The sequence below is a fragment of the Dissoconium aciculare genome, assembly GCF_010015565.1.
Source record: "Dissoconium aciculare CBS 342.82 unplaced genomic scaffold K489scaffold_6, whole genome shotgun sequence".
NCBI lineage: Eukaryota > Fungi > Ascomycota > Dothideomycetes > Mycosphaerellales > Dissoconiaceae > Dissoconium > Dissoconium aciculare.
This window is the reverse complement of record NW_022984956.1, coordinates 1639239-1659863: the sequence shown is the minus strand read 5'-3', so window position 1 is coordinate 1659863 and position 20625 is coordinate 1639239. Positions and strand designations below refer to the sequence as shown.

The 20625-nt window shown below is 51.9% G+C and overlaps 9 protein-coding genes across 9 annotated transcripts; 4 read left to right on the top strand and 5 right to left on the bottom strand.

Moving 5' to 3' along the window:
- Positions 1-256: 256 nt before the first annotated feature.
- Positions 257-2520, bottom strand: K489DRAFT_431760 (uncharacterized protein). Its single transcript, XM_033608456.1, has 2 exons — positions 1774-2520; positions 257-1705 (listed from the first exon to the last, which is right to left on the bottom strand). The coding sequence occupies exons 1-2, from the start codon at positions 2104-2106 to the stop codon at positions 737-739; spliced, it is 1302 nt and encodes a 433-aa protein (XP_033460220.1). The 5' UTR covers positions 2107-2520; the 3' UTR covers positions 257-736.
- A 507-nt stretch (positions 2521-3027) lies between these two features.
- On the bottom strand, positions 3028-4178 carry K489DRAFT_226703 (uncharacterized protein). Its single transcript, XM_033599775.1, has 2 exons — positions 3883-4178; positions 3028-3788 (listed from the first exon to the last, which is right to left on the bottom strand). Exons 1-2 carry the CDS (start codon positions 3986-3988, stop codon positions 3148-3150), a joined length of 747 nt encoding a protein of 248 aa, XP_033460219.1. The 5' UTR covers positions 3989-4178; the 3' UTR covers positions 3028-3147.
- A 1770-nt stretch (positions 4179-5948) lies between these two features.
- Positions 5949-6557, bottom strand: K489DRAFT_297464 (uncharacterized protein; the record flags this gene model as incomplete). The annotated part of the gene is made up of 1 exon (XM_033600332.1): positions 5949-6557. A coding segment is annotated over one exon (609 nt), but the record flags the coding sequence as incomplete, so codon positions are not given.
- Positions 6558-8175: 1618 nt separating this feature from the next.
- Positions 8176-9605, bottom strand: K489DRAFT_370750 (uncharacterized protein; the record flags this gene model as incomplete). Its single annotated transcript, XM_033603170.1, has 5 exons — positions 8176-8644; positions 8722-8864; positions 8923-9171; positions 9253-9357; positions 9429-9605. The coding sequence occupies 5 exons, from the start codon at positions 9603-9605 to the stop codon at positions 8176-8178; spliced, it is 1143 nt and encodes a 380-aa protein (XP_033460217.1).
- A 1309-nt stretch (positions 9606-10914) lies between these two features.
- Positions 10915-12929, top strand: K489DRAFT_410235 (amino acid transporter; the record flags this gene model as incomplete). The annotated part of the gene is made up of 8 exons (XM_033607684.1): positions 10915-11037; positions 11098-11144; positions 11202-11225; positions 11276-11313; positions 11368-11443; positions 11499-11581; positions 11636-12375; positions 12435-12929. The coding sequence occupies 8 exons, from the start codon at positions 10915-10917 to the stop codon at positions 12927-12929; spliced, it is 1626 nt and encodes a 541-aa protein (XP_033460216.1).
- A 605-nt stretch (positions 12930-13534) lies between these two features.
- Positions 13535-14896, bottom strand: K489DRAFT_410234 (BAR-domain-containing protein; the record flags this gene model as incomplete). The annotated part of the gene is made up of 7 exons (XM_033607683.1): positions 13535-13643; positions 13702-13794; positions 13848-13915; positions 14071-14195; positions 14251-14309; positions 14502-14806; positions 14870-14896. The coding sequence occupies 7 exons, from the start codon at positions 14894-14896 to the stop codon at positions 13535-13537; spliced, it is 786 nt and encodes a 261-aa protein (XP_033460215.1).
- A 288-nt stretch (positions 14897-15184) lies between these two features.
- Positions 15185-16300, top strand: K489DRAFT_319655 (glyco protein endopeptidase kae1; the record flags this gene model as incomplete). Its single annotated transcript, XM_033601403.1, has 1 exon — positions 15185-16300. One exon carries the CDS (start codon positions 15185-15187, stop codon positions 16298-16300), a length of 1116 nt encoding a protein of 371 aa, XP_033460214.1.
- Positions 16301-16617: 317 nt separating this feature from the next.
- On the top strand, positions 16618-18503 carry K489DRAFT_226461 (uncharacterized protein). The gene is made up of 4 exons (XM_033599773.1): positions 16618-16948; positions 17014-17035; positions 17098-17441; positions 17603-18503. The coding sequence occupies exons 1-4, from the start codon at positions 16934-16936 to the stop codon at positions 18407-18409; spliced, it is 1188 nt and encodes a 395-aa protein (XP_033460213.1). The 5' UTR covers positions 16618-16933; the 3' UTR covers positions 18410-18503.
- An 897-nt stretch (positions 18504-19400) lies between these two features.
- On the top strand, positions 19401-20510 carry K489DRAFT_318781 (glycosyltransferase family 32 protein; the record flags this gene model as incomplete). The annotated part of the gene is made up of 2 exons (XM_033601347.1): positions 19401-20219; positions 20304-20510. The coding sequence occupies 2 exons, from the start codon at positions 19401-19403 to the stop codon at positions 20508-20510; spliced, it is 1026 nt and encodes a 341-aa protein (XP_033460212.1).
- Between the last annotated feature and the right edge of the window lie 115 nt (positions 20511-20625).

Sequence of the window (20625 nt, the reverse complement as noted above, 5' to 3'; positions counted from 1 at the left end):
ACGACGCGGCTCGATGTGGACGTCGTGTGGTTTGAACGGCTTGAGTCTGCCATGCCGCCGCCGTCGCCACCACTCTCCTTCACGGTTGCAGCTTCTGCATGATGGTTGCAACCAGCACAAAGAAATCGCACGAGCCGTGCATGGACCGCGCCTACCGTCCTTTTCTGAAGATCGAGTTGTAGCGCCAACGATCACCGAATGCAATGATGGAACCATGCAGATGTAGCTGAAGATCAAGCTTATTTTTCTACGCATCACGGGATACACTGATCGCATGGCTGTTGCATTCACGCAGAAACATGCACGCAACGTCGCCAGGCTGTTTGAAGTCGAAAAGCACCATGCTCTTTTGGGATGAGTTCCAGAGACGCTCGACATCTATCCTTTTGATTCTCTGATGGACAGAGATCTTTCAAAAGATGAAAGGCCTCTTCTGCTAGCCGAATAGGACATGAAACGTCAAATGGGGATATCCCTTGAGGTTTCGGTACCGTCTGTGTATTCGAGAGCGTGTCAGGTTTTACAGTAGTGAATGCAAACTCTCTCCCGTCATGGATCGATCAGATGTTTCAGAAGATGAAGGAGCTTCGGAAAAAGATTTCGCACAATATCATTTACATATTCCTCTTGCGCTTCTCGGTGTGGCGCTCCTCGTGGCATCCGTCGCAACTTACCTGTTTCATCCTCAGATTGTCCCGTCTTTACCGTTTCCTTAGCATGAAAAACACTGTGACGTTTACTGCTGTTGCTGCTGCCCCGCGACCGCCGCCGCCGCGTTCGGGATCGGAAATTCGCCCTTGGCCATCCTCTCCAGCTCCTCGGGCGAGGCGCCCGCGACGGCCGCCGCGATCGCCGGGTCAAGGATTCCCATGGACCCCGGGACCGCCAGTTCCGGGGGCGCGGTGTAGAGGGAGAAGATCCTGCCGGAAAGAGCGTCGCCGTCGAAGAGGGCGAAATTCTGGATGGGCTGCTCGCGTTTGCCGAGCACGTTGATCACGTCCTCGCTGAGGCGCCCGCCGACGAAAGCCGCGGTCGGAGGGAGTTCGGCGGAGAGATTCTGCAGGAAGGACCGCAGGAAGCTGGGTTGCAGGGTCTCCGCGGGTAGTTGGAGTTCAGAAGACTTTTGCTTGACGAGGGTGGTGAAGGTGGCGATGTCGGCGCCGGTGTGGTTCGGGCTGCGGCCGAAGGCGGTTTGGAAGTCGAAGAGGGCACGGAGGCAGGGGAGGAGGGCTGGTACGGATTTGAGCTTGCGCCGCGAGGAGAGGATGTCTGGAGATAGAGGCGCGGTGTTGGCGAGGATGAGGGGGCAGTAGATTTCTTGCTTTTTCACAATCTCGGTTTGTTTGCCGCTGGATTCTTTGCGGTTGGTGACGTTGAGGATGGAGCGTGTGAGAGTTTCAAGGCGCGGATTGGTATTGGGCATGTTGGATTTCTCGCGCTCGATGATGTATTCATGTACGACGAGATCGGCGAAAATGTACCCGTAAAACCCGTGAATGCCACCGGCGTAGAAGGGGCGGGCGGCGAAACGTGCGGCGGTGTTGATCATGGATAGAGTGGCGCTGTCGTGGTCACAGGCTATGACGCAGTCAAAAGGTGCGTAGTAGTTCTGATCTTGCATGAGTAGAGTGGAGAGACCACCGCCTGATTTGACAAGCACGCGAGGATTGAGATCTTGAATTCGCGGAAGAGCCGCTTCAGCACGCTGTTAAGGTCAGTCCACATTAGCTTTGCTTCATCGACAACTGTAAATGTTTTCTGTGATCAACTCACCGGTTTGCCCACATCCTCCGCCCTCAGAAAGAACTGCGCCACGCCAATGTCCTCTTCCATGACAGGCGTATCGTCCACAATTGTGAGCGAACACACCCCCGCCAAGGTCAAGCTTTTGGCCACTTCCGTCCCTAGAGCGCGCAAGGATACGAGTAAGATGTTGGCCGATCGGATCCTTTCCTGAGCTTGTGCGCCCCAGAGACGGATTTGACGATCATACAAGGCCATTTCATCGCTGCTGAGGCCGGCGGTGGGCGCGTCGAATGTTGTAGGGAGTTGACCGCCGCCATTGGTTGGCGGCGGTGGCAGTGCTGCCGCTATTATGGTCGCCATGACGAGGTGGTGTTCGAGGAGGGAACGGTCCTCTCTTTGCCCACTTTGGAAGTCGTGTGAGAAGAGATTGCACGAATGGCGCTTTCTCGTCAAGCTTTTTGCTAAAGAAGGCGTAACGATGGTTTTCTCCCGGAAATATGTGGAATTTTGAAATATGTTCTGGCCGTGATTCGAAGGTCACGCCTTTTTTCCTCTTGGTGGCGCGCACGCCGTGAAAGGAGGCGTCTGGGAACTTGGGCGAGGCCGAGATTGGGTGCAAACGCCAAAATGGTCTTCTAACAGTCTCGAATTGTTACAGTGATGACTTGAGTATGTGTCGCAAGAGACCAAGTAAATGAGAGGAGGAGAGTTTGGCTATCGCACAATTGTTGTTGTTACAGACGTTGTTGTGTTACAAGGCTTCCAAGGTTGACTATCAATTGAGGATTGTAGTTAGTAGGCTCATGATAAAAGTGACTTCGCGACATGTATCAGGATTTGTTGCCTCAGGCCACACTAAAGCTGTACCATCCATTCTTCACACATTCACTTCGCTTGACACTCTCCTCTCTCACAGAACGACAACCTCTCGCTTGTCACCATTAAAGACCTCATTCACATGAAAAGTTACACATCAACAAACTTCAACCAAGGCCAATCACTCACAAAGAGGATAAATGCTCCTATGATCCACGATTGTAAATCTCATCAAATGGACCGTACATGGATGGATAGGACCAGGAGGGAACTTTTTCTCAATCCCTCACAAACCGAAAGGCTGCAGCGAGGAAGAAGCAAGAGAAATGATGACATATACGCATGAGAGAAAGAAGAAAAGTGAAAGGACGGAAGGGTGATGGGAGAGCGATTCAAATTTTCTTCCTGGTTTCTTCTCTTCTCTCATAATGACTACTATCGTCGTAGCACCTCTCGTTCGTTGGGAATCTCGCTTCCCAAAATCCATTCTTCATTGGAACCCCAAATTCTCTCTCTCTCTCTCTCTTCTTCAAAGGGAAAAAACACCGACCGATCCAAGTGCTCCGCCGCATGACGCACTTTTAATTAAAAATCATCCAAAACTTCCTCCTTCACTCCCACCTCCCCGCCCTCATGGCCTTGACCTTGACCCTCGAGCTCATCTCCATTCTCCGTCGGAGGAATCACCTCATCAGCATCACCAGCCTTCTTCCCCTTGCCCTTCTTCGTCTTATTGCCACCACTCTTAGGAGTATTACCGGCAGCAGCAGGAGCAGGCTTGGTCTTACGCGGAGTAGTGACGACCTTGGACTTCTTCTTCGGAGAAGCCTGCTCTTCCTCGCCTTCATCCTCGGCATCGCCATAGGCATAGCCATTCGCAGCGACCTCGTCATCCGCGATGAAAATCTCCGCCGAGCCGTCTTCCTCCGTCTTGATGTTCTTGCCGACGACGGAAGTGCGCTTGCGACTTGCGGTAGGGGTCTTCCTCGGGGTTGTCTTGCTCTCCCTCGCCGCAGTGCTGCCGGACGAAGGCGTGGTGGGCTGTTCTCTGTTCTCGGCAGCATTCGTGTTGTTCATGGTGGCGGTAGTGTTGACGAGTTTCCTCTTCAGCACACCCCAGGTGTTCTGCGCCGTTTTGAGCGTGTTGAATTTCCCGTTGGTTTGGAAGCGGTGGATGTCGATCTCGGGAGCGCCGGATTTCAGGGAGAGCATGGCTGCGACCAGGACTGGAAGATAGTTGTGTCGTGGTCAGAAGATGAGAATGACAAGAGGGGGGGTTGGTGCTTGAGTCAAGTTTTATGTACGAGTGAGAAGGCTCACGTTGCAGCTCCTTTTCGGAGAATTTGGGTTTGCTGTCTTCGGCTTCGACGATGAGGGATGAATTGGTCACACTGTCGGCGCGGACACCCGTTTCGTTGGTCGTCATTGTGACTGGTGAATGACGATGAGGTGAGGGAGGTGTGGGCACAATGGTGCCTTTCTATTGAAGAGGTAGTGCTTGCTTGTAGAGGGAGGTATGGGAACAATAGCCGTGATAGTGATGTGACTGGGGACTGTGGTCATGAAGTGTGAGGACTAATAGAGAGAATGGAGGAAGAGAGGGAAAGGCAGGGTGGGCGGGCATCAAGGATTGGTATTTGTATGCTGCTCTCCCTCTCATGCCCAAAGGCACATGGTCAAGTGCTGAAATAATGAGTTCCTTGATCAAGGGTGAGTGGTGCAGGCAAAGCAAGAGAGTGAAGTATCGGGATATCAAGCAGTGGACTTTTGACATGTGATGCGAAAAAGACAGTGAGAGCCCGACACATGTGGAATGACTTTCAAAGGTACAGATCACCATTACAAGTGCCGACACACTTTCTCAAGGATTCACTTAACCCAACTAGAGCGCAAGTCACCATCGAATCCCATGTAGATCTTCTCAATCCACTTGCACATGCCAAAAAGTGCATCACTCTCATGCCCTTCCACCGGGGCTTCTCGCTCTCCACGATGTCCCGTTTTCCCGACAGATCTGATCTATGCAGGTTCTGATGTCTGTCACTTGTACCGGCATCAAGCACAATCACAAGCCAAGACCCGCCATCGCCACCTTCCCTCCGTCTCATACAAAACATCACAGATCATCACCTCACCTCCTGCGCGGCGAAGAACCTCATCCCGCCAAAGCCCTTGGCGATAACACTCTGGACATCCACCGAGGTAGCAGCTGTCGACGAAGACGAAGGACCCGTCGCGCCACCAGAAGGAGCAAAAGAATTCTCCGTCCAGAGTTTCAGAAGAATGAATCGCCCGGAGACTTCCGGGGAGAACTTCAGCGTGACTTTATGCTTGTCGGGCCGGATTGTGAAGTGGGCGGTTGTTACGCTTGAGGGTAGTGGTGATGATGGTGATGATAAGGGAGAAGAGGAGGAGGTGTTGTTGTTGGTGGTGGTGCGAGGAGGTTGGGGTGGGTTGTAAGGTTCATGATTACTGCTGTTGTTGTCGAGAGGAGGTGGTGGCGCTCCTTGGCGCGAGTCGTTGTACTGCTGTAGACTTCGAGCATTGGATTCCCTCGCTGCGAGGAGGAGACGTCGGGAGGCCTCGAGTTCTTCGGAGGACATTTCTGTGGTCGTGTTGTTGATGGTAGTACTAGTAGAAGAAGAATCAGGGTCACGGGGATTGAATGATGATGGCGGTGGTGATGACAGTTGACCGCTGCGATTGGCAGCGGCATTTGCAGCCATGGCACGGTTATGCGCCATCTGCAGCTGGGAACTCCGATCCGTCCGGGCAGAAGAAGAGGGTTCGGGTATTGCTGGCGTCTGAGTTTGGGTGGCTTGGAGCTCGGATGTGACTGAATACCAGCGCTGCATATCCGCCATCATGTCATCTCGGGCTTGGAGTTGCGACTGATACTCATAAAGGACATCCCGGCGTTGGGGATGATGATGTCGACGATTGTTCATTCGTATTAGTCGCTCGCGGTAATTGCGAAGGTTCGTCACTTCTTCGCTGGTGGTTTCCTCGGGGCCTAGTTCGTCATCATTGCTAATCGTGACAGATGGTGGCAACAGATCATATTCATCCAGGTCCGGATCGGGAGATTGGGCTTGTTGACAGATTTCATTATCGATCATTTGACGTGCTCGTCGGAAGAAGTCGTCGAGACTCGTCGCGTATGCATCGTTGGAATCATCTTCTTCAATCGGTCGCTCATGTGCAGCATTCACAACCGGATCACGCAGAGCTTCGTACAGGGAAATTTCCTCTGCTGGAGAGACCTGTCGTCCACGACGTCGGAGTGGTGGTGGTGGCGGAGGCGGTGAAGATGGAGAGGTGTTGTTTTGCCGTTGAGCATAAATCGGTGGAAGAAATGCAGGCTCAATGTATTTTTGCAATTCGTCCAGATTCATAGCGACATGGACAATTCCTCGTCCGACGGGATATCGAAATCCGTCCTCGGGCGCGACAATGTGCAATTTCTCCAGGCAAAACGGCGTCCAGTCTTCGTGTCGCAACACAATATTACAGCCGGGTCGACTGGAGCTGTACACGCTCCGATCGTGGCGTAAGATATTCTCACAGCCGAGCGACAATGCTGGATATCGCGGGTCCTGCTGCTCACCACCATCGCAGCTGACAATCTTCAACCGCAGCTTTCCCGGCACCTCTTGCCCATATTTCCCGTATTTGATTGGCTTCGGCCACGCCTCGTCATGGCTGGCGTCTGTCTTCCGTCTCTTAGCTGCAGGTGGACCGGCATCCCGTTCGTCATGCGAGCCTGGCGAATCTGGCATTCTCGGGCGTCTCCTTCGTTGATATGTCGCTTCGTAGGCATCTCTCCTTACGGATGCGGTCGTCGGAGGGAGCGAGGTCGTCGGCGTGGCAGATGCGTTAGCTGGCACTGTGACCTCATCCGTCGAAGGCCAGGCGGTCTGTTGGTTGCTTCGACGCCGACTGCTGCGCGGACTTGAGGAGGATGGGGTGTGAGCGGGAGGATCGTCGAATTGGCCGGTCTTATGAGAAGGAAGAGGAGTTTCACAGTCAGCTTATCTTCATATGCATGCGGCTCGCTCTCAAGCAGGACAGTGTGGCAGGATGACATTCGGCTCCTCGATGTGACAGAGAAGGGGAAGGGACAGTCCATACCCGCAACGACGACATCGGACGGGATCCTGGAGGCATGACGCCAGTGACGCTTCCTCGCAGACAATCGATTTGTGTTACTATTCGGCCGCACGGCGATACTTCCACGCAAATGTATGCGTCTTTTGTGAGGGTTTCTGTCAATGGCCCTCGAGAGGCGAAGTGTGGCCACGCTCTCAGAGTCTCAGACTACCAACGCCGCCTATTCTTTCGTAGTACTGGAGGATACCCGTTGGCGGCTACATGCATGCAGTAGTCATGTGCACCCTTCCACCCGCCGCGGCTAGTTGTTCAGTTCGTGGACGGTCACGGCGGGATCTTGTGATTAGATGTTATTCAATTCGGATTATGATGTTTGTAGTAAGTAGAGTAAAATATTGTCATTCGGGTATATATCTTCTTCTCGAGATTGGTGGTCTCATTCAACAGGTGTAGTGATATCAACCAAATACTGGGGCGACCCTGCGCCATCAGTTCACGCTCCCCACTGGCGATCGCCCATCCACATGACGGAAGTGGCCGCCCGAAAGTGGAGATTAGGGTTGCCCTCCTGAAGGAATGGGTTTTCTGGAACATTGACAACAAGGCTCTATCTACGGCACATCCACAAGAACGTGAGAGCTCCTCATACTGCAGGCCATTGCCCGGTACTGGATGGTCTTTTTCTCCGAACTTGGCGTATCAAAATCGGAAAGAGCGACCAGGGGATCGCTCCATGTTCATCCAACAGCCGCCTGCACATTCGTCTCGCAGCCTCGTCAAACTCTCAACGGCAACTCCTATCCTGCACAGCGAGCACTTCAAGGTCTTGTGCCGGACATCCCCCATCAAATCCAGTTCCAGCCGACATCCTTATATCAGGTGCTAATCCAGTATTCCAAGGGAGAGCTCTCCCCACCAAAGCAGAAAGAAAATTTCCCGACAGCGTGATCGTTGGGTTGAGTTCCGCCTCGTTTTCCAAATCACATGCAGGATTGCCTCCAGCGAAACTCAAAAAAATTCTTGGGATTTATCGAAGATTTTTGGTCGTTTGTAGAATGCGATCTCAAAAATGGTGCGTGCATGTGAATTATTTTCGCACGGCTGGCGACGCCTTCTCGCCGTCCTTTCAAGAATCCTATTTCATCACTTTCCATCGGACCGGCAATTTCGTCATGTGTGGACCAACGAGTGCTTTGATCGACTCGGTTCGTTTGTTGTGAACTTTGTTGAGCTGTTATGGAGCGCTGTGCGGTCTCCTGCCATCTTTGCGGTGTTTAGTCTTTCCCGTCGCTCGTGGAACTTTCCGTTCATTGGGTCGAAAGTCACAGTAGAAAGCAAGCACAGCTTCACAAGGCATTGACCGGACTAGCTGTTTGGACGCCGGATCAAGGCAAGCGACATTCAGCCCGAGGGCGCAGTATCCCGGGTCTCGGTGAAAGGATAGGTGAAAATCGCTTCATCACTCGGAATAAGTGGTTCCGATATTCCCTCTTTTCCTTCTTTTCAGCCTGCACTTTCCCTCCCGCCATGATGTCCAGTAAAATGCGATCGGGAAGGACCAAGTAATCCGTTCGGCGCCTCGTACCGATGAGAATCCTCAAGAATGCTCATATCGTCAACATAGCCCTGGCTGTAACTCCGATTCCACGACGAAGGTGGGCCGCTATTCAAAAGTCGCGCATCGATGCTCTGGTTCCTCCGGGTAGTACTGAACCCCGAGGAAGAGGCAGAGAGTTGGCGGAGCCGGAATGCACTATCCGAGGCGTCTGAGCGGGTGGAATCGATCACTGCTCCCGAGGTGTAGAGGGCTTCGATGGTGGATTTAAGGGTTTGCAGACACGGGGAGATGACGATCCAGGAGAGAAGGGCGAGTTGCCAGTAGATTCCGGAGGTTACGTTGGGGAGGCCGTGGTCGACGGCGTGGATGTAGCTGGAGTATTGGGTGGTGAAGATTACCGAGAGAGCGACGAGTCTGTGGTTTGAGGGTTGTTAGCTTGGTTCTTTTCTGTTGTAGACACATTTAGCGATCAGGATTTGTTATCCACTCACGGCAGTCTGACGGCGAAGAGAATCAGCGTCGTCGATTTGGTCTTCCATGACATTTGTAAAGTCCCGAAGAAAAAAGTGGCCAAGATGAAAATGACCGCTTCGATGAGACTTCCGATCGCTGCGACTGCTATGAACCGATCACCCTGCACTTGGACGTCAGCGACATGTCGTTCACAACATTTCCAACTGAATCAGAGCTACCTTGGCCTGACAATCCGTACGGGGAGAATCATCGGGATCCAAAACGCATTGACGAGTACAGCCGCCAGCATAAATCCCGAGCGAAACAGCGACCCATATTGTTGTAATGCCAATCGCAATCCAGCAGACCATACGGTGAAATCGGAGAGGTGACGCTCTGCTGGAGATGATTCTGACTACGAGGAGGATGGTCGAGCATTTGGATAGGCCATCAGCGAGTAGTAAGAGGCAGATACTCGAGACGATCAGCTGTGTACTTTGTCGTCAGTCGCGAACATATTTTTCGTGACTTGTCGATGACATGTTATCATTGCTTCCGAATATACGCACCGCAGCTACAGAAGAGCACTTCTCATAATCAGTCGCCGGTGTAGGTGCGCCGAGTCCACCGCTCAGCGCGCTCAAGATGGTGGAACAACTCGCCGCGGCGGAAAGCTGTTTCGACGACACATAATCAGCCACCAGTATCAGTAAATCTCGCTCTCGCGAGACTCGGAAACACATACAAAAGACAGCAGACAGATCGCATCGTCCAAGCCATATCGTAATCGTCGAACCCATAAGCGAATGCTCACAAAGATGGTGCAGGCGACCAGCGCCCACATGGAGCAGACGTAAATCCATGGTGAGCTGTTGCCCAGAAGAGGGTCTTGGAAACGGATCCCTGGGCTAATATCTGACATGTCGTCGCATAATAAAAGTAGTACTTCTTTATCTCAGGACTTCGTTTTTACAACATATTCGGGAAAGGGGACCGCGACTCAAGAGGTAGCGGAGGCGAGCGAAATCTTTCCTTCACAAGACTGCCCGAGCAGAGGCACAGCAAGTATAAAACAAGAGAAGATGATAACAGTTAGCAGGCCAGGCCTTCATCCTACCAAACATAGCCACACACGAGCGCTGCTGCTGCTGCTACTGCTGACAACGCTCCGCCTGGCGAAAATCATCGTGTGAAAGTCAAAACAGCAAATGCTGGAGCCCAAGCACCGTAAGCGACAAACGATTGATCCAATAGTAGGCACAAATAGTCGCGAGAGGCTCTTGCGTTATCACCGAGGGATATACAGTGCGTAAGAATATCAACATCCGCCGGATGATGGCAGACAAGGAAACTGTAAGCACGGCATTCGGAAGCTGTGAAAGGCCGTCGAGTACAAGTACCAACAAACAACAAGTTGATGTGAGATGAGATGGGACGAAAGGATTGGCGAGATTTGGTGGTCCCTTCGCACTTTTGGACCTTTTGGAGTCTAGTGTGACCCTCCAGATGACAGCGGAAGAGGCGGCAGAAAGCTTATTTCAACGCAAATGCTGGGCGCAGAAATGATCGACGCCGCATCTGTCGCTGACCGTTGGGATTCTTACCAACACTTGCTGCATAAACTCTCGCTAGTGCGCTCGGGATGTGATTCGTGCTTGCACCATGGTCAGATCATTCAAGCTTACGCGGCGTAGTCCGCCCGTGTCGTTGGCAGGTTGGGCTCCATGATCGACCTTTCGCATGTTGGCATGTATACACAGCAGGATTGCGGAGGATGTTTGAGCACGACATGAGCTCATCTCACCCGGATTCGGCACAATGCGACACACACGGCATCCCTTCTTTGCGACAGGTCCCGATATCCCACCATCACTCAAGGGATTACCATCAGCCGGAATGCTGCTCCGCATGTTGCACTGATAAGGTTCGCTCCCTGAGGACCTAAGCACTGCTAAGCAAGCAAGGGATCACAATCACACTGCATTGCCTCGGTCCTAGTCACAATACTACTGCACCTCGCAGTGTCGAATGAACCATCTCATACTGTACCACCACCGCCTCCCCCACTGTTCACGCGACGGAGTGGCGAGCCAGCAACCCAGAATTCCAAGCAAGCCAAGCCAGGCTTCTGATGAGAGAAACAAAACTTCAACCGCATGCCTTTTTTTCAAAAGCCTCTCGCCGACTTCTGGAGCCCGTTCACGCCGTCACATCGATACTCCGCGGTCGCCATGTCTTCACACGTCGAGATCGGGATTGACGATATGGACGGCGCCAACGGGCATGTCCCGACGTCAGCAACTTCAAATGATGTTCGCGATATGCACCGCATGGCACTGCCATTCAAGCTTCATGTGAGTTTGGTATGATTTAAGTCTTATCGAGACGATCTTGCTAATTATAATAATTACTAGCGACGATTCACATCACTGACCGTCTTTGGATTTGCTTGTATTCTTGGGTAAGCATATAGACATTTTTCTGAACACAAAGTTGAGACTAATGCTTTATCATATAGAGCGACTTGGGAATATGCCCTTGTGTAGGTTCAAATAATCGCCGACTTAAAATTGTAATCCTGACATGAAACAGCACGAGTTTGGCTGCGTTGACAAATGGTGGCTCTGGAGGTATGTTTTCATCTCGAGAAGAGTCTCTGAGCCACGCTGACCAATACATCTCAGGAGTAATATGGCTTTTCTTCGCGGTCATGTTCGGCATGTTCAGCGTCGTTCTGTCATTAGCGGAGATGGCAAGCATGTACGTATTCTTCTCCTTCAACATGGAATTCGATCAGGGGCTAACAATAACTTAGAGCACCTACCTCAGCAGGTCAGTACCACTGGGTGAGCGAATTTGCGCCGCCCAAGTATCAGCGTATTGCCAGCTACGGTGTCGGTAGGACGTCCTTCTTTCATAACAACACTCATAATATCATGCTAATCTGAATAGGCTGGTTCACCGCAATCGGTTGGCAAGCATCAGTCGCCGGCAATGCGCTTATCATCTCCCAACAAGTTTCTGCTTTGATCGCCTTCGTCAACGGAAGCTTTGAAATCCCATCAGGCTTCAATTGGCTCACAATCGTATTCATGATTGCCGCCATGATCATCTCAACTGGAGTGAACGTCTACGGCGTTCGTCTATTGCCATGGCTGGAAGGCGTGATGTTCATGCTCCATATTGCTGGCTTCTTCGCCATTCTTTTCCCATTGTGGATCATGGGCGAGCGCACTTCCTCGGAGGAAGTTTTCTTCACATTCCAGGACAATTCTGGTTGGGGTAGCATTGGACTCGCATGTCTTGTTGGAATCCTCGGCCCAACCGTCACCCTTGTCGGAGGCGATTCCGCTGCTCACCTCGGCGAGGAAGTCAAAGACGCCTCCAAAGCTCTGCCGCAATCGATGATCTCAACAGCTTTGGTCAACTACATCATCGGCTTCATCATGACGATCACTGTACTGTCCGTGTCCGGCAACTTCGATGAGGACCTCGCCGAAAACCTCGGCGGCCAACCCTGGATCGCTGTGGTTTACGCCGCCACACGATCTCGCACCGCGACCATCATCTTCACCGCCTTGCTCATCGTCCTCTTCTTCTTCTGTACAATCAACTGCATCACAACGACCTCCCGACAACTCTGGGCCTTCAGCCGAGACGGTGGTCTCCCCTGCTCCGAATGGCTCGCAAAGGTAACCCTCCAAAAGTCATCCTCGTTTACAAGCCCGAGTCCTAATCACACCCATACTAGGTCAATCCAACTAACGGCGTACCCGTAAACGCCCTCATCACAACCTTTGGAATAACATTCATCCTCTCCTTCATCGCGGCAGGTTCCACCATCGCCTTCAACAACATCATCAGCATCAGCCTCGTCGGTCTCCTGCTAAGCTACGGCTCCACGATTTTCACCATGATGCTGCGCCGCGCCCGCTCCGAACCCTTACCTCCTTCATACCTCCAGTACCCCAGACCCATCGGTTTCGCCATCAACGGATTTGCGATGATTTTTGTTTCCATCGCGTTCATTTTCGTATTCTTCCCCACGGCCCCGAATCCGACTCTCGCGGGCATGAACTGGAGTGTACTGATTTCTGGCGGAGTCATTCTTTTCGCGAGTGGCTGGTATGTCGTGGGCGGGAAAAATAAGTATTTCGGTCCGGCGGAGAGGATTCGCAAGATGGAGGTCGAGCAGAGTCGGGAGACGAGCATTGCGCTCAGCGTCCCGTTCACGACCAAGGAATGAAAAAAGAGATTTGATGCAACAATGGAATCGATGTCTTTAAAGCATGACGGAAATGAGATTTTCCTTCCTTCGTATTATTTATGTGATCACGAGAAAAGTTCCTTGCGGCCAAACGAGAACCATTTCGTTGTGCTTTGTCTCACACGGTTCATTTCACCTGGGGGGTCAACCCCATCTGACAGCAGCAAGGTCTCTATGTCAATTAATTTTCACGCAGGTTTAGTTCCCTCCCTTGATGACTTGAGCGTTCGAACAGCGACATGGTCGAACAATCACGGCCGTCGTAGGTCTTTCCAACCCGGCGCCATGCTGGTTTGTGCCGACCCCTTAATCGGTCCACGGGTTGAATGACCCGTGCGGGCCGTGATGATAAAGAGGCCAAAGCCGAGACACCGCCTGATTCGACTACGCCGCGCGGCACACGACACGGAGATTGTTCTTGTGAACTGTATATCTGCATATATTAATCCCCGATTGGGTTTTCACGGATATTGTTCGACAACGCACACGTTTTTCATGAGTTCTGCCACGTCCATTTAGCTAAACGCCATGTCAGGGTGAATCGATCCTTAGACACCAAATCATTCGAATGACCATGTTACCATCTAGACCGTCCCGGCAATACTCAATTCCCGAATCTGTCCTAGTACATCCTCCACTCTGGCATCTAGGTCACCACTTGCATATTGATCTCTTGTCGAAGCATCGAGGTATCTAATTTTCAGCTTAGTAAGGCATTCTGCAGCAAGTAAAGAAGAGCATCAGGACGTACTGCTGTACTTGTGCCATGCGGCTGTATGCTTCTGCACAGAAGCGCAGTTGGATTTTGACCAAAGCCTCGAATGAAGGGTCAAGATATGGCACACTGGAACACTGTCAGTGACGTGGTGCTGTGAAGGAGTGGCATACTCGTCATACCGTAGATCGATCAGTTGGGGCAGCTCATCTGTCAGCTGCTGGTTGAGCTGTTCGTATGCCGCTTTCGCCTGTGAGAAATGTCAGCCTGCCTCTTTGCGGAGATCATCGTCGCACGCCATTGAATTCCGTCTGCGAGCAGGACAGATTATCGGATTTAAGATTTAATTCGCCGCCGTCTCGAAAGTATCACGAATATGATATTATGTTCCGAAATTGAACCTACCATGTCAGCCTCCTTCTCTGCACGCGGCAGCTTCGAGGGGTCCTTGTCTGGCTTTTCTACCAGCCGCTTGACTTTGCTTCGCATTGAATCATAGTCAAGCATCTTGTGGTTTCGCTTTTTGATACCTGCATGTCGTTTAGTGTCGGGATACCATGGTTGAAGACTTCCGATCATACTCACATTCGTTAATATCCGGAAAATAGGCACAGAAGCGGTTGATCGGCTCGAGCACGGTCGTCCTGGAGAAATCACTTGTCAGTCTCGCCGGTCGTCTCATATGATGCGCCATGTTGTCCCTCGTGCAGCTCCTCTTCTTGTCCTTCGCGAATTTCAATCCCTCTACGCTTCAACGCGTGGCTACTGCTGCATCTCCTCCCTCAAAATCCTCCGCGTCACGGAACTTGTCGGATAATAAACCAAAATCGACACACCTGTATGGCCCATCCAGCGCCTTCACGGTCTCGGCATCCAAATCTTCCACAGCCTGCTTATAACTCCTGCTCACACCATCGCGCGCTCCACTGTCTCCATAGAAAGCATCGATTGTCTCAGCTATCCGCATTTGACTCGCAGTCATGGCGCGCAAGCTGTCAAGGTAGCCCTTCGCTTCCTTCTGTAGTCGCAAAGACGCCGATTCGAGCGTTCGGTAACGCCGCTCTTCCACTTCATATTCGCGATCGCTGGTCTTCTCGACCTTTCCTGCCTTCACCAAGACTTGCGTCGTTGTCCGACTGACCTGCCCGATGGTCTCGTTAGCGCGATGTCGTCATGTGCCACCAGTGTTGATTTTGTTGCCCACATTCTTCTTGAAGCCGGACCACGACATATTGCTGTCTCGAGAGCGGAGGTGTGTGTAGAGATGTGTGTTGTCCAGTCGTCGGATGTGGAGATCATCAATCGTGAAGCAGTCCCGCCAACAATTGGTGCCGCAGGTGGGCACGTAAGTTGTGGCTTTGCACCTGCGTCAGCGTGCCGATCTTTGCCTCTTTGAGCACAATTACACAACCCAACCTTATCACGTGTCAACGAATAATTGACATTTCCTGGAGACTCATGTCGAGATTGCGCTATTCAGCTCCCGGAGTGATTCAAGTATCTCGACACTCGCGACAAAATGCCTATCGCGATCGGTCTCGAAGGCTCTGCCAACAAACTGGGCGTGGGTATCATTCTGCACCCTTCCAGAGACCCACCTTCGCCGCACGACAGCGCACATTCACACGATGATGCTTCATCCCGGCGTGTAAAGCTGGATTCACAACCAGTACAGATTCTCGCAAATCTTCGACATACATACAATTCTCCGCCTGGAACCGGATTTCTGCCAAAGGACACTGCTGCACACCACCGGAAATGGGTCGTTCGACTGGTCAAACAGGCCATGAAGCAGGCGAACGTGAAGATCGAGGATATCGATTGTGTCTGCTACACGAAGGGTCCAGGTATGGGTGGGCCTCTTACCTCCGTCGCCGTCGCTGCTAGGATGTTGAGCCTACTGTGGGATAAGCCACTTATTGGTGTCAATCATTGCGTGGGACACATTGAGATGGGCAGAGCGATCACTGGAGCGGACAATCCGGTGGTGTTGTACGTCAGCGGAGGTAATACTCAGGTCATCGCGTATGCAGCGCAAAGATACCGCATTTTTGGTGAAGCACTAGACATTGCGGTTGGAAATTGTCTAGATCGATTCGCAAGAGTTCTCAACATCTCGAATGACCCTGCGCCAGGCTATAATATCGAACAGCTTGCGAAGAAAGGCAAGTTTCTTCTCGAGCTCCCTTACGCTGTCAAAGGAATGGATGTGTCCTTCTCTGGAATCCTCACACGAGTGGCGGAGATGGCCGCTCAATTGGGACCTGGACTGACCGATCGTGAGACTGGTGCAGAGATTACCAAAGAGGACCTCTGCTTCACACTGCAGGAAACAGTCTACGCGATGCTGGTTGAGATCACTGAAAGGGCCATGGCACATGTGGGAAGCTCGCAGGTCCTTATTGTTGGTGGTGTCGGCTGCAACTTGCGCCTACAGGAGATGATGGGATTGATGGCCAGCGAGCGTGGGGGTAGTGTCTTTGCTACTGATGAGAGGTTCTGCATCGATAACGGCATTATGATTGCTCATGCAGGACTTCTTGCTCACAAAATGGCCTTTGCGACGGAGTTGGAGCAGAGCACTTGCACGCAGCGCTTTAGGACCGATGAAGTGCTCATCAACTGGCGTGATTGATCCAAGTGCCCTGCAACGATACAATTCCGACACAACCGACCTGGTTGCAGTAAATGGCGGTTAGAAAAGGCTGTCCAAGCAACCATTCGCGACAGCGCCTGTTGAGATCCTCGCCTCTGCCAGGCGCAAGCGGGGCACACGCGGTCCCCCGCTTCAAATTCATCGAGGCGACACGTTGGGCGTGGAGTCGATCTACACGCGAATGCGTTGAAAACATTTCGCAACAACAGAGATTCATGACAAAGACATCACAGGTCCGGAACACTCACGGCCCTGTGTGCATCATTGCTGTTAAACATTATCAAAATTATCGCGCGCCGAGGAGCAACGATTCGCTTGGTGCTGGCGTTCTGCGGAGAAATTGACCCCGGATTTTCGGGCAAGATTTCGGCCAATCAAATCATGAGTCGAGAAGTGCGGAGTCGAACCATGACGCCGAAACAACGGACATCAAGCCGTCTTGGGTGTGGCTCAAAGGATTGTCTATGCAGTACCAGACCTCCGCCCTCGCCATCGCCTTTTCGCGATGGATAAATAATGAATGTGAATGTCATGTTCTGTTGACACTTCCTTCATGCCTGTCCGGACTCAATCGCCTTGAAGCAAGTTTGTGCAGAGAGGCTCATTGAAATCATGCGTTCTAGGACTGTAAGTTGCACATCTTTGTCATTATGCTGAAGCCATATCCACAAGCTATGCTAACATGGATAAAGTTTTGCGGCTTAGCCGTTGCATGTATGGATGACCATGATCGATCACATCCCTCTTTCTGACCCAACACTGATCATGCTGTGAAGTGGGTCTCGCACACACCACAACCGCGGCCACAGCCGGCAATGCCAGCGAATTGCGCATGAACCAGATCCAAGTCGTCGGCACGCACAACAGCTACCACAGAGAGATCAGCTACGCAGAACGCACCGTGTTTGAGAAATTCGTGCCCGGTTTTCAAAATCTTTATTACTCGCATGCAAAATGGGCCGATCAGTTCGATCATCAGGCCGTTCGCTCTGGCGAGATTGATCTCCATTCAGATACAGTTGGGGGGTTGTATGCACAGCCTTTGATCTGGAAGTTGTCGAACCTCACCAACGAGACCATCCCGTGGCGTGATGACAACATGCTCAAGCCAGGTCTGAAGGTGAGTGATGAAGAAATATTTAATCCACGGAAGGTGTCTGCAGATTACGCCTACCCAATCGCATCATGGCAACGACTACCTGCCCTTGGTCTTCGGTGGTCCATTCGCATGCAAGACCATCGATTTACATTTGTGGATATCTTTACTGATGCTATATGCAGGTTTTCCACGTGACAGATTTAGATACAAATTCTATCTGCTACACCTTCGTAGAGTGCTTACAACAGCTCAAAGCGTGGTCTGACGATCATCCCAATCACTTACCTCTCACCTTTGATTTGGAGCTTAAGACCGATGCTTTTGCATGCGCTGTTGGAGGCGTTTGTGCCGACGAGGCTAAGGACTGGACACTGGATCGCATCCTGAATATCGACAAAGAGATCCGATCTGTCCTTTCCGCAGAGAAGCTGATCGTTCCTGACGATGTTCGTCGCGACGGGCTTACTCTTGAGCAGTCCATTTTGCAGCACGGCTGGCCGACCCTTGGCGCGTCGCGTGGGAAGTTCATGTTCTACTTCGACAACGAGCCCAGCACTTCAATCCGCAACCTGTACACCGCCAACGGTCACGAATCTCTTCAAAATCGCACTGTCTGGACAAACTCCAACGAAGGATCTGCCGACGCCGCTTTCATCAAATACAACAATCCTAACGTAACCGAGATTCAACGTCTGGTCCGGAAGGGCTACTTCATTCGCACTCGAGCCGATGATCCGATCGCCACTGTTCTTTCTCGCAACACCACCACCCGCGACAATGCCTTCCTTAGCGCAGCCCAGATCGTCAGCACTGACTTTCCGCAGTATGGCATGTCGGCACGATGGGATTGGGACTATGCAGTTCAGCTTGAGGGCGGCAAGGTTGCTAGATGTAACCCGGTCAGCGCACCGGCGTGGTGCAGAGATGAGATGCTCAGGGATACTCCGGACAACACTTATACCCGTTACCGACCTTGGTGGCCGTTTTGATCGGGTCTCAATTTACAGAGCTCTATCAGAGGGGATCCGTGGGTGCCTAGTGATCGTCTGATCGAAGGATGATTACGCATCACAAGTTGAAGCTTGCAGATTAGTTATTAAACAATGGCACTTCCGCTGGAGACCGAATGGACGCTGTCCGCCGTTGTGTGATGCGAAAGAGTATACATGGAACCGAATGAATAGACAGAGTGATGTCACCATTTCCGACATCGCCATAATCCCAATCTCTTGCGAGAGCTATACCGAATTCAATGCTCGTGGCTTCGCTTATTACGGTATATGCAACATGATGCTCCAGAATTCGTGTCTCCGCACGGACTCCTCGCGTCGATGTTGGCGGGGATGGAGGTGCCCTGTCGTGAATGTCACCGGCTGTCATCATAGCGTGCGATCGTACCGTTCCAAACTTCCTGCGGTGAAGCATTCGGCCCGAATGACTCTTCCGGGACTGTTGATGTCTCGTAGACGACTGGAGTTACAGTATATAGGCATATTGGATATCAAAGACGAGGTGGAGTTCTGCGAAGAGGACGGGTTTTGAGGAGACAGTACACGTAGACATGTCCCTCGGCACGATGCCAATTGATAGACGCGATCTGCAGGAACCGCCGGAGTAGCTCGTAGACTAGGGACCATCTTTTACTCGTCCGAGAATAGTTCGTCGGCGAACGTCATGCAGGTCAATTTGGAGAAGCTCTCTTTTTTCCTGCCTGCGACGTGGGTCCGCTTAATAGAGCTGGAGCATACGGTTTGTCCGACTTGGCAAGATCTGTGCGACACGGAGCCGTCATGGGTCAAATCGGCATGTCCTCCTTCTGCTTGTCTGCGCATTGTTCGCATCAGGTGTCCTTGCGTTCCCGGAAGGCACATCTTTCAGCTCGAGCTCACTATGTTGATATACACAATGTGTACTTGAACGACTCCATGTGCGACAGCGATACGAAAACTCATAGCAGTATCCAACCCTGAAGTACACGCCATGCGTCGCCCGCTCCTCATCTTCCTCATTTGCACCGTCGCCGTCTTGCTCTTCCTCGTCTACCAAGTCTCAACACTTCTCGAATTGCTCGTAGTTGACGGCCACACCGACGCCATTTCTCCCGATGAACTCCCGCCCGTCGGCTCCGAGAAGCAAAGCTCGTCCAGCGCACAGCTGATCCCGAAGATCATCCACCAAACCTACAAAGACGTGAAAATCCCGGAGGTATGGAAAACAGCCCAAGCAAGCTGCCTCCGCCTCCATCAAGAGCCGGAATGGGAATACAAACTCTGGACCGATAAATCCGCCCTGCAATTCATCGAGGACAAATACCCGCAACACCTCTCCACCTTCAAGAGCTATCCCTACGGTATCCAGCGCGCCGACGCCATCCGCTACTTCGTGCTCGAATACTACGGTGGAATCTACATCGACCTTGACGACGGCTGTGCGCGCCCTCTGGACCCTCTGCTCAAATACCCAGCCTTCGCCCGCAAAACCCAGCCAACAGGTATCAGCAACGATGTCCTCGGCGCGGTCCCGCACCATCCATATTTCCAGCGCGTGATCGCGGAATTACCGCGCTATCATCGGAGTTGGATTTTGCCTTATATCACGATCATGTCCTCAACCGGACCGCTGTTTCTCAGTATCATTTGGAGATTGTATTGCGATGATGGCTTCAATGTGGGCGATGGGGCTGAGGGCGGAAGAATCAGGATTCTTTGGGGCCCCGAGTATAGTAAGAATTCGTGGAGCTTTTTCTCGCATCATAAGGGGGATAGTTGGCATAGCTATGACGTGCGGTTTATGTTCTGGGTATGTTTTGGACTTTCCCTTTCTCTCGCATTCCTTCCGTTTGACGTTTTTTTTGCTGACAATTCTTTTTTCTTGCTGAATTAGATGCTGCATCACTGGAAACTCGTCACGCTTTTCGGCTTCGTGCTGGGCTTCAGTCTGCTCTTAGTTGCCTGGAAGACTTACCGAAACTTCATTCGGCCTCGTCCTGCGCTGGCAAAACGACCATTGGGGAAGCATTCTCGTGCGTCATCGTGGCTCTCGCTGGGTTCTGGCACGGAACACGGGTTGCCGACGAGACGGGACGACTGATGATTGTGACGATGAATTATGATAAGGAAAGAGAATGCGATTGGTCCCGAAGTGTATGATGAGCGGAACCTGGTCACACGAGGATCGTGTGTAACGCGAGTTCATGCCTGGCTTC

Coding starts and splice junctions, on each gene's coding strand:
- K489DRAFT_431760 (XM_033608456.1), bottom strand. CDS start 2,106: ATGGCGACCATAATAGCGGCAGCACTGCCACCGCCGCCAACCAATGGC. Junction 1,706..1,773: donor CGGAGGATGTGGGCAAACCG/GTGAGTTGATCA, acceptor TGACCTTAACAG/CGTGCTGAAGCGGCTCTTCC.
- K489DRAFT_226703 (XM_033599775.1), bottom strand. CDS start 3,988: ATGACGACCAACGAAACGGGTGTCCGCGCCGACAGTGTGACCAATTCA. Junction 3,789..3,882: donor CTCCGAAAAGGAGCTGCAAC/GTGAGCCTTCTC, acceptor ACTATCTTCCAG/TCCTGGTCGCAGCCATGCTC.
- K489DRAFT_226461 (XM_033599773.1), top strand. Junction 17,036..17,097: donor TTGCGGCTTAGCCGTTGCAT/GTATGGATGACC, acceptor CATGCTGTGAAG/TGGGTCTCGCACACACCACA. Junction 17,442..17,602: donor TGCTCAAGCCAGGTCTGAAG/GTGAGTGATGAA, acceptor TGCTATATGCAG/GTTTTCCACGTGACAGATTT.